This window comes from Palaemon carinicauda, chromosome 12 (assembly GCF_036898095.1).
Source record: "Palaemon carinicauda isolate YSFRI2023 chromosome 12, ASM3689809v2, whole genome shotgun sequence".
NCBI classification, from domain to species: Eukaryota; Metazoa; Arthropoda; class Malacostraca; order Decapoda; family Palaemonidae; genus Palaemon; species Palaemon carinicauda.
This window is the reverse complement of record NC_090736.1, coordinates 152,696,902-152,709,401: the sequence shown is the minus strand read 5'-3', so window position 1 is coordinate 152,709,401 and position 12,500 is coordinate 152,696,902. Positions and strand designations below refer to the sequence as shown.

General features: G+C 35.3%; 1 protein-coding gene across 6 annotated transcripts in view; it reads left to right on the top strand.

Annotated features, from left to right (window-relative positions):
* The window catches only part of LOC137651332 (serine-rich adhesin for platelets-like), a 171,847-nt gene that overhangs the window by 23,312 nt on the left and 136,035 nt on the right, over nt 1–12,500 (top strand). For 3 of the 6 annotated variants that reach the window (XM_068384617.1, XM_068384618.1, XM_068384616.1), the window contains exon 5: nt 7,479–7,607. The exons of 1 other annotated variant lie outside the window; for it this stretch is intronic. In XM_068384617.1, coding sequence (XP_068240718.1) covers nt 7,479–7,607 — 129 coding nt within the window. Of the gene's footprint in view, nt 1–421; nt 893–7,478; nt 7,608–12,500 lie in introns of those variants that run through there. 2 more of the 6 variants (XM_068384621.1, XM_068384622.1) reach the window with 2 other exon arrangements.

The following is a 12,500-nucleotide window of genomic DNA, read 5'->3' as shown; positions in this document are numbered from 1 at the left end:
CACAGAGAGAGAGAGAGAGAGAGAGAGAGAGAGAGAGAGAGAGAGAGAGAGAGAGTAGTAAAAAAGTTACAAAATAATTTTGTATGCGATGTCAGGACTAAAACCTTTGGATCCTTTTTTCACAGAGAGAGAGAGAGAGAGAGAGAGAGAGAGAGAGAGAGAGAGAGAGAGAGAGAGAATTCGTAGTAAAAAAAGTTACAAAATAATTTTTTATGCGATGTCAGGACTAAAACCTTTGGATCCTTTTTTTTCACAGAGAGAGAGAGAGAGAGAGAGAGAGAGAGAGAGAGAGAGAGAGAGAGAGAGAGAGAGATTTAAAGTCCTTGATAAGATAACAATAATCGGCACAACCCTTTTCCCCCAGGTGTCATAGCAAGAAGGGCGCCTCAGTGTGATTTTGTGGTTCGACGTGTAACTTAGTGTCTGACACTGGCAGTTCTCCGCCTTGTCTATATTGCGTTGTTTTTCTCTAACTATCGAAATCGAATGTCAAAATAGCCTTCCTTTGGATGGCGTGTAGGGATATCATCTCGTGATAAATATCTGTTTTGAAATAAAAACAGCAAAGTGTTGTATACCGAGGATTGCTTTGTTTTTGATGCGTGCATAAGGTCTGCTTATTCTAAACACTATCAGAGTAACTCGTTATGGAATATATTGATTTGACTTTTACTGTAGTGTAATTTTTTACGTTTTTTGAGTTTAATGGAAAATGAACCATCTGGAGTGGCCCTGCGAATCAATTCGAATTTTGAAAACTACTTCAGAGGAGACGAACTTTTCGTAATACGGTTTTTAAATTAGTGGCGACTGGGATTTTTAATTGACGAACATGATGCAGATGCTTGGACCTCCCAAAAATGTTTTGCAACCTCGGAACAGCATGGACGTTGTAAGTGGACTATTATATACAGTTGAAATCAGGACCTTGTGACTTCTTAGGTATATCTAAATGGGGGTCTTTGTATATCAGCGGACAGTTCCTCACGCGTTGATTAAAAATGGATATCAACTAACCTAAACTTTCGCCCCCTAACCTAACCTACAAGCCGTGTCCTTACCTACTTACCTAACGGGGGCCCGTCCTCCCTTACACTGCCATTTTCTAAGTTAGGCATAATAATACATACAGGTGGCCGCTATCATACATACACCCCTCTAAATGTTAATCCTTTTGTTGCTGTTATTTTTCATATTTATATCAAATATTAACTGTTTTTAGTGAGAGAATACCTCGTTCTTTAATCGAATTCATGCACAGTACCTCTTAAAGGTTTAAAGGACGCTCATGAATGGCAGAGGCAAGGGACGGCGACATTGCCCCATCAAGTAGGACAATGCCCTAAAGACTGACCATATATACATATGATCAGCACCTAAGCCCCCTCTCCACTCAAGCTAGGACCAAGAAGGGCAAAACAATGGCTGCTGATGACTCAGCAGGTGGACCTATAGGCTCCCCCAAACCCCCCATCCTAAGCTCACAAGGATGGTGAGGTTTCAGCGACCAAAGGAACTAACGAGTTTGAGCCGGATCCGAACTCCAGTCTGGCAATCATTAGTCAAGGACGCTACCACCAGGCCACCACAACCCTAATGCAATCGTCTCTCTCTCTCTCTCTCTCTAGTACTCGAGGCGTACTGTAGGCTCCACTTAAAGGTCAAGGTCCTTGAGGACCTTAAATGACCCTAGCTGTAGTCTCATTTTAGCTTTCTACTGTACCTTCATTTATTCTACCTGCTGTCCAACTCCTAAACTTCTTCATACAGCAATTGCTGGGTTTTCCTCTTTTACACATGGGACTCTGAATGGCCTCCCAGGCCCCAGTGATGGGTCTTTTGATCCATATTTTAATTCCAATCCACAGTCTGTCAATCGTGTCAAAAGGACTTTTTTTTAATTAAATAGGTTTAATGACAATAAAAAATCGTGTAATCTAAAGTCAGTGTCTCTTTAGAGGTACAGCTGGACACAGGAGTCCCTGGTACACCTAGCTCCAAAGAAGTGCACCATGTTCCACCCTTACTTCGTGGCAAGTAACCAAAAATATAGTGTAGGGAGACCTGGCAGAGGTGGTGGGCGGGGCTAAACTCAGGAACTCGCCGTGCAGTGAGGGTGTTGATAGGTGCGCTTCATCAGAGTGAGGTTTATCAGGAATTCCTGCGTCTATTTATTAGAGCAGCATAAATACTGTGATGTTTTATGTTAAATATGACATATTATTTTTGGACTATTTACGTAAACATGTTAACAGCAATAGACTGACGTCTGGACTATTTTATTGATTTTACGAGTGTTTGTTTTCACGTGACGTGACTGTAGAATTATTATTATTATTATTATTATTATTATTATTATTATTATTATTAGTTGGAAAGACAGGATGCTATAAGCCTAAAGACTACAACAGGGCAAAATAATCAAGTGAGGAAAGGCAATAAATAAACTATCAGAATTAATGAATAATGTTCAACATAAAAACATTTGTACTTCAAGTTTGAACTCATGAAATTCCATCGATTCAACAAAATTTCATATTCTCATTCTCATTTTCTATTATTTACGCTTAATGTTAAGCTTTTAGAAAGACATATGTATAACCCACAAGATCATTTTCGAAGTGTCATGGGGGTTTGTAAATAAAACCTCAGGCCTTCTCCATCATCAGGCTCAATACTACACAGTATTCTAGAAGTTTTATTCCAGCTGTGACCAAGTTGTGAAATGATCTTCCTAATCGGGTAGTTGAATCAGTAGAACTTCAAAAGTTCAAAGTTGGAGCGAATGTTTTTATGTTGACCAGGCTGACTTGAGTCTTTTTATAGTTTATATATGACATATCTGTTTTTGACGTTGTTAATAGTTTATATAGGACATATCTATTTTGACGTTGTTACTGTTTTTAGTATGATTTATTGTTAATTTATTCTCATCATTTATTTATTTCCTTATTTCCTTTCCTCACTGGGCTATTTTCCCTGTTGGAGCCCTTGGGCTTATAGTATGTTGCTTTTCCAACTAGGGTTGTAGCTTCGCTAGTAATAATAATAATAATAATAATAATATGGAGGCGAATTCTCTCTTATCTCTTATCGAATGTGGTAGGGGAAAGAGAGACTGGAGAAAATGACTTGACTTGATTTATTCTTTTGCGAGTAGATGTCATCGATATTGAAATTCAGGGATATTAAGTCATTAGATTACATTCAAATTAATCATGAAGAAATATTCAGCCTTTGTCTTCCAACCGCCTCCAACCTTTAGAGAAAAAAATGTGAAAAGTCTCAGAGCTTGTGAATGAAAACATCATCAAGAAACGAGTTGACTTTTGCCTTTCTATACGTGAGAAAGAATGTTAATATCAAAAGGAACTTCTAAAAAAAAAAAAAAAAAAAAAAAAAAAAAAAAAAAAAAAAAAAAAAAAAAAAAAAAAAATTGCAAGTCTCAGAAGTTGTAAATGGGGAAAAAAAAAACATCAAGAAAAGAGTATAATTTTGCCTTTGTATACGTGAGAAAGAATGTGGGTATCAAAACGAACTTTTAGAGAAAACATTGTAAAAGTCTCAGAAGTTGTAAATGAAAAAAACATCAAGAAATAAGTCCATGTTTAAAGGCCTTTAAAGGCCGATCATGAATGGCAGAGGCAAGGGACAGTGACAGTGCAGTAGATCAGCGCCAAGGACTCTTTTCACCCAAGCTAGTACCAAGGAGGGCTAGGCATTGGCTGCTGATGACTCAGAAAGTAGACCTATAGGCTCCCCTAAACAGCCAATCCTTAGCCCACAAGGATGCTGAGGTTGCAGACACTACAAGAAACTATTGACCTTGAGCTTGTTTCGAACCCCAGTCCAGCAGATCGCCAGGCAACATGACTAAACCAATGAAGTTTTCTTTGTTGAACCTTCTTCGATAATTCTACTAGTTTGACTGTAGAATTATCTCTTCTCCGCACATTCATATCAACATTCTAATCTCTCGTTCTTGGGACTTCTTTATGGGCCGAGTCTGGGCCCCTTTTAACAAATTCTCTAACTACACATTTTCAGAACTTCCTTTAACCATCGCCCGGGTCCTCTTGCTGTACAATGTTCCAGCTGACATTTTTCAATTCATCCAAGCACATTTAATTATTATTATTATTATTATTATTATTATTATTATTATTATTATTACTTGCTAAGCTCTAACCCTAGTTGGAAAAGCAGGATGCTATAAGCCCAGGGGCTCCAACAGTGAGGAAAGGAAACAAGGAAAAGTAAAATACTTTAAGAACAGCTACAACACCAAAATAAACATTTCCTATATAAACTATAAAACCTTTAACAATACAAGAGGAAGAGAAGTAAGATAGATTAGTGTGCCCTAATTTCCGAGTCCATATCACATTTGGTACATTTCACTATACCGAGTCTTCCTTCTCATATACATAGACATTCTGTTTTTATCTTGATTATTTTCATTACCTTCAGGCCTTGATCTTCAAGTGCTTGTCTCCACCTTGTAAGATTTAGTCGAGTTCGTTCACTAGCCAAGTCTACCCAAAGAATGTCGTCCAGTCTCTTTGGTGTAGGAATATTTCTAAGAATTCTTAACTATTTAACTGATCTTCGCCTATTAAGCGAGACAGGAGTAGCATATCCTATGCATAGTCACATCCCTAAGAAAATGGAATGAATGTAGACCACATTAGATATTGAATAATAGACTACAAAAGAAGGAAAATACCCAAAGGAAAATAGCTCAAGTCCCTTCTCCATTACGAGGCTCAATGCTTACACAGTATTCTAGAAGTTTTATTCCAGCTGTGACCAAGTTGTGGAATGATCTTCCTAATCGGGTAGTTGAATCAGTAGAACTTCAAAAGTTCAAAATTTGAACAAATGTTTTTATGTTGACCAGGCTGACATGAGTCTTTTTATAGTTTATATATGACATACCTGTTTTGACGTTGTTAATAGTTTATATAGGACATATCTGTTTTGACGCTGTTACTGTTTTTAGAATGATATATTGTTAATTTATTCTCATCATTTATTTATTTCCTTCCCTCACTGGGCTATTTTTCCCTGTTAGAGCCCTTGGGCTTATAGCATGTTGCTTTTCCAACTAGGGTTGTAGCTTGGCTAGTAATAATAATAATAGTGTACATTAACAGGGGAGACTCAACTGAATAGGAAGTAGTAATTGTCTACTTCATTGAAAAAAATGATTAAATGGATTTCTAGAATATTATGTCTCTTGGGTTAGTTTAGGACATAAAACGCCTTAATGGTTTATACGGGAGGTTCATGACAAGTTTTGATTGATTAGACCCTCAGGTAAAGTTAAATGACAGGATTATGTCCTTTCTAGAATGAATTTGTTTTGTTAGCTACCCGTTGAGATACTACCACTAATGAGTTATGGGGTCCATTGACTGACCAGACAGTACTACATTGGATCTTTATCTCTGGTTACGGTTCATTTTCCCTTTACCTACACATACACCGAATAGTCTGGCATATTCTTTACAGATTCTCCTCTCTCCTCATACACCTGACAACACTGAGATTACCAAACAATTCTTCTTCACCCAAAGGGTTAACTACTACACTATAATTGTTGAGTGGCTACTTTCCTCTTGGTAAGGGTAGAAGAGACTCTTTAGCTATGGTATGCAGCTTTTCTAGGAGGACACTCCAAAATCAAACCATTGTTCTCTAGTCTTGGGTAGTGCCATAGCCTCTGTACCATGGTCTTCCACTGTCTTGGGTTAGAGTTCTCTTGCTTGAGGGTACACTCGGGCACTCTGTTCTATCTAATTTCTCTCTTTCTTGTTTTGTTAAAGTTTTTATAGTTTATATAGGAAATATTTATTTTAATGTTGTTGCTATTCTTAAAATGTTTTATTTTTCCTTCTTTCCTTTCCTCACTGAGCTATTTTCCATGTTGGGGCCCCTGGGCTTATAGCATCCTGCTTTTCCAACTAGGGTTGTAGCTTAGCAAGTAATAATAATAATAGTAATAATAATAATAATAATAATATCAACTTTGACTGTTTTAATGGACTCACATAAAAACCGTTACCAAGTTCATCCGGATGAATTAAAAAATCTTTCAAACTGGAGATTTGATAATGCTACATTGAGAAAGAGTCATAAGCAGAGTTATTGGAGCCTGAAATCTTAAAGGCTTTTTGTATTAGATCAAAGACTAAACTTCGGGATTTGACCAACCTGACTTGGATCAAGACTGATTAGGATTAAGAGATGTTGAATGCTATGCTGTTGACAAGGTCCTTAATCTATAGACCTTGGCTGTTTATACGTTGGGGAGACTTGAATAATACCAGGTAGAGGGTATAAGACACCATCTCTAGAAGACTTTGATGTCAATATATTGTTTTGACTATAGGTACAATATATCGAACATTAATAAGATGTTTATGACTGTAAAGTGTTTTAAACTCAGCACTGTACTGTAAGTTGAAGAGGATGCCTTTGATAGAAAGCATTGGAGAGAGCACAACAGGCAACCGACCCCTTAATGTAGGTAAAACGAAGGGAAAAAAGACTATACTGTAAGTTGAGTAATAAGACAGAGGGTGGTAGAAGGGGGATGAGACAGTTAATGATAATAGTAAAATTAAAATCAAACCCGACTAGATAAAAAAATGCACAAAATGCTGATTGTGAAGATGACAAGAAACCATTTAAGTAAACACTCGAACTGAAGAAACACAACAAAGGGTTGTGGCCTATAGGAAACTAGGGTCGAGCTCACTAAAGGTCAATGGTTTCTTTTATGTCTGCAACCTCACCATCCTCGTGAGCTAAGGATGGGAGTTTTGGGGGAGCTTATATATATATATATATATATATATATATATATATATATATATATATATACAGATTTAAACTGGCATAGAAAAACCACAAACAGACAGGAGTGAAAGGACATGTCTGAGGCCTTTGTGCTTCAGTGAACTAGCAACGGCTGATATATACAGTACATGTATATATATATATATATATATATATATATATATATATATATGTATGTATATATATATATATATATATAATATATATATATATTATATATATATATATATACATATATATATATATATATATATATATATATATATATATATATTAATGCACTGAAGGATATGGAGGAAGGCACACGAGTTCAACAGACATTCAATAATACACAATTTACTTCGGAGACCAAATGATACCTAGACCATTTCCTCTAGAGACCAAACAGAACTACAGACCTTCCAAACTCCTAGACTGACAGACCGAGACACAGACAGACAGAAGCATTGGATATCAATTACTGAAGGACAGTAATTAATCAGATTTAAAATCAGAACCATTTCTCGGGAGACGAGACCAAACGACAGACAGACAGACAGACAGATCAGCTAAACGTGACTCAGCTCTGAAGGATACAGATGTAACGTCCACGTGTCATTTCGTTGCTCCTGCAGGCCGAACTGAAGGCTGTCCTGCGACGCCGTCGTGGGGATGACTCTGGCTCCGGCGATGACGACCCTGGCCTGCCCAGGTCACCTCCTACTTCGCCCACTACGTTAGACGTCCTCAATCATGGGCTGAAGGTAAGACGCCCTTTATGGATGTATATGTATACACAGACGACTGTGGTGTTCTTTTGAGAAATGTTGCCATATTTTCATCCTTATGCTTTGCTTATTTAGATATTCACTTATTAAGTGTCCTTTATAAAGTGAAGAATGAATGTTCATGTTGTAATATACTTATTTGCATATCCATGTGTATGGTGTATTGGTGTATTTTCAATAATTTTATTAAGTGTCCTTTGTATTAGTGAAGACTGTACTTTTATATTGTAATTCATTCGTGAACATACCTATGGATGGGTAAGGAGTATTGGTTGATCGGTACCTTTATTAAGTAACTGCTAATGTTTTTAACACTAAATATAATAAACCATCGAGTAATGAGTGTGTCTAGCATTTGTTAATTAATCCATGTCATGAAAAACTCTCTATTAGGTCGTCCTCACTCACCTGTATTTTAAGATATCCCAGTTCGTAATACTGTGAGAGTTATTTTTTACTGCAATGAATTATAGAAATCTGATGTAAAAAAAAAAAAAAACATATTGGGTTGTTTCATTTGGGGGTGAGGAGGTCTTAAATTTCCCTCTTGATAAGATTTCATTTGTAAACTTACCAAGGAAATTTTTCCCTTACAAAAAAAAAAAGAGAGAAAAAAAAAAACTGTCGTTAAGACCGAACTACTTCAGTTACACTGAATATTGTCAGTCACAAAATCAAGTAATGTGAAGTTAAATGAATCTCGGATACCGTTAGGATGGTCTTTTGACTCAAACCAGATCCCTAAGAAGACGTTTGGCATGAACTTAGGTCAGGTCAGGTCAGGGTAGGTTAGGTTAATTATTTATTGAAACCTTAACATGTATGCTTGGCCTTTATTTCCGTATCCTGTTTAAATCCCTCTGCCGGTTAATATGTAAATTTAATTTGGGTCTTTCGTTTTCAATTGTGCCTTTCTTAAAATCATGTACAGTTGCACACAGAAATTCCTGCTACACCCCGCTCCGAGGTGCACCCTGTCACACCATTACTTCGCAGCGAGTGACCAAACAGATAGTGTAGGAAGCGCGAGGATAAACATAGGAACTCTCGGCGCAGTAAGGATGTGACTGGATGCACTTCCTCAGAGCGGGGTGTACTAGGAATTCATGTGTCCAACTGTACATCTTTACTGTCCCCCCCCCCTTTTTTTTGTAATTTTGATTATGATAATCTGGCTATGTAATCTGTTTATAAGGTAAATCCAAATGTAATTATTGTTTTTTCTTTCTAAATCCTGGATTCATATTTGCATTGATGTCACTGACTAGACATGAGTAGTTTGCAACCCTAACCTAACCAAGATTTTTTTTTTTTTTTTTTTGGGGGGGGGGGGGGTATATTGATAACCCTTTTGGGTTTGGTCCATCGATTTGTTGACACATGTGAACAGTATTGGTTATAATAATAATTATAATGTTAAATCAAATTTATATTGTAATGAAAATGATAAAAACTCACCTGAAAAAAAGGACCTTATTAAGCCTCAGTAATAGTAATGATTAATACAATTATATGATATTAGATTTGTAACATCCTGCCTGATGTCATTGATAAATCTTTAAATCTCTTTCATTTCATACCATGTTTGTACACACTATAATTATCCCAAATTTACAATAGTTAGTTTTTAGCCCTGTGAAACTCCGCCCTGCCTTTCAGTTCTGTATTGCCAAAGGATATTATTTATTCAGAACTACTTTTTTAAAATATAGTTTTTATCTGTTTGGTGATTTCATTATTCGTGCTTATTTTTCTCATATCAAGGTCTCAATATGGCCTATCACCTGTCTGTGAAGTTACGTTTCTTATGTTGGAAGGTCAATTGGGTTTGTCTGATCAACATTTGTTTGGCTTTCGTGTCTGTACCGTCACTTTGTGTGTCTATACACGTTGGATTTATGTATGTTTGTGTGTACATTAACCTAATTTAACCTAACTTTTCATTATCATTTTGTTATAGAAAATTATTTTGCTTAATGTATTTCGCCTAATTAACGGATTTGTGATTGAAAAATGACGTTACAAGTACTATGGTCATCAAAATGTCTTATATATTTCAGGTTACATAATTTCTGTTTCCGGTCAAATTTTGACATTTTCGAGATTCTACTGAACCTTTGGAACTATACCATTAGCACGAAAAAAAAAATCTTGAGTAAAGGAATTGGAATTTTTTCATATAAGGGCAGTGCAGCCCATTCCAAAAATAGATGACGTAATAAGGAAAATTTTGTGGGCTTTTTTGAAAATCTATGGGTATTTTTAAAAATCTATGGGATTTTTAAAAATTTCTTTTGAGGGATTTTTTTAATATTTTTGGGGAGTTTTTTAATCTTTGGGAAATTTCTTAATATCTTTGGGGATTTTTTTAATATCTATGGAAGATTTTTTAAGTTTTCTTCTATGAAAGCTGAGTTAGAAGTGGCACTGCTTAAGGGAAAGTTTCCTTTTGGAGTATAAATTCAAGGTAATTCAAGGTTTCTTTTTGGAGTATAAATTCAAGGTAATTCAAGGTTTCTTTTTGGAGTATAAATTCAAGGTAATTCAAGGTTTCTTTTTGGAGTATAAATTCAAGGTAATTCAAGGTTTCTTTTTGGAGTATAAATTCAAGGTAATTCACGATTTCTTTTTGGAGTATAAATTCAAGGTAATTCAAGGTTTCTTTTTGGAGTATAAATTCAAGGTAATTCACGATTTCTTTTTGGAGTATAAATTCAAGGTTTCTTTTTGGAGTATAAATTCAAGGTAATTCAGACCATGCGCCCCTGAGACTAAGATTGGACAACTAAAGGCTTACAGAGGAAAATTTCCAAAACCTATAAAAATTATTTTCCCAATAACAACAGGGCCAACAATTTTAAGATTAAGAAATGTTCATCCTCATGAAGTGTGTTTTTTTTTCTCTCAAAATTATCTAAGATGGCAACCCAATAGGGCTCTGAAAACACAAGAGGCCACCTCTTGTGTTTTCTGTTTATGGGTGTTAACACAATGGTTAACCCCTCTCCTTTATCCGAACTTGGAAACGTCACATGTTCCAAATTGATGTGTCTTAAAATTTGATATTATAAATGCATAGACAAGTTTTCCTTGAGTTTTCTACGTTATTTCATTTCATATACAGTAGAAGGGAAACATTTTTAATGATGGTTACTTAGTTTAATCGAGTTTGATCTATAACAGAAATTATAACCCGCAAGAAATCGTCTTTTAGAAAAAGTTAACAATTTCAATGCTGGTCTAATTTTGTTTTGAGCACACACAGAGAGAGAGAGAGAGAGAGAGAGAGAGAGAGAGAGAGAGAGATCTGTTGCTGATAATGCGCAAGAGTTATCTGAGGTCCAAAGGATGATGTCATCACCACCCTATCAGTTTTTTATCAATCTGTCCCCCTAGGACAGAATTGCCAGTTTGGCCTTTTTCAGGCCAAACAAAACCCTCAAATTTGGCGTTTTAAAAAAAATTGGTTGACCTTTAGTAATATAAAAAAAGGCGGGCCTTAAATACTATATATTTGGCCTTTTTCTACTAATGAGTTGGCCTTTTAAAGCTTCAAAGGCTTTTGTTGATTAGAAGTGTGTGTGCCTCAAATTCATTCTTCTTCACCCATGGTGTTAACTACTGCACTGTAATAGTTCAGTGGCCACTTTCCTCTTGGTAAGGGCAGAAGAGACTTTACCTATGGTAAGCAGCTCTTCTAGGAGGACACTCCAAAATCAAACCATTGTTCTCTAGTCTTGGGTAGTGTCATAGCCTCTGTACCATGGTCTTCCACTCTTTAGGGTTAGAGTTCTCTTGCTGGAGGGTACAATCGGGCACCCTATTCTATTTAATTTCTCTTCCTTTTGTTTTGTTAAGGCTTTTATAGTTTATATTTGAAATATTTATTTTAATGTTGTTACTGTTACTGAAATAGTTTGTTTTTCCTTATTTCCTTTCCTCACTGGGGTATTTTCCGTTTTGGGGCCCCTCGGTTTATAACATCCTGCTTTTCCAACTAGGGTTGTAGATTAATAATAATAATAATGATAATAATAATAATAATAATAATAATAATAATAATACTGTACATTCTATTTAATGGGGGAAATGCCAGTCATCATGCAGTAGTATTGCGTGTGTGTGTGTGTGTATTTTATAGTTCAATAGTTTCATTTTATTATGAAAAACTATAAAAGCCGATGATACTACAAATTGAGGTTAAAACTTCTATAATCTTAGGTACTGTAGTATTAAACAATTCATAAACTGCATGATCGAATCATTTGGTTTTATAAAGTAATTTTTCACAACTAATTTTTGTCTTCTGGAAGCGCTTTCAACATCATAGATGCAGTCTGAGTATAGGTCTGGTAGTAATTTTAGTCTTCTGAAAACCTTTTAAATGTTATAGATGCTGTCAAAGCAAAGATCTGGCAATAATTAAAAATTTGCATAATTAAGTATTTATTTTTACATGATTGATTTGATTTTCAAAACTGTAGTTACAACTGCATGATTTTATAAAAAGAATTATACACTGCTTTGTAATTGACTGAATTGATATAGGAAACTCACGTTACGTCTATAGTGGTCAGAGAACGATATTGCATATATTTTTCATGGTTAAATTGGTCATAGAGCATTATTTTGCATTATATATTTTTCACTATTAATTTGTCATGTAACATTATTTTGCATGATATATTTTTTATTATTCATTTTTCATAAAACATTATTTTGGATTAATATATTTTTTCATGATACTTTGCTATAGAACATTATTTTGCATAATTAATTTGCAACAGAACATTATTTTACACGGTATATTTTTCATTATTTGTTTGTCATAGAGCATTATTTTTCATGATTAATTTGTCATAGAACATT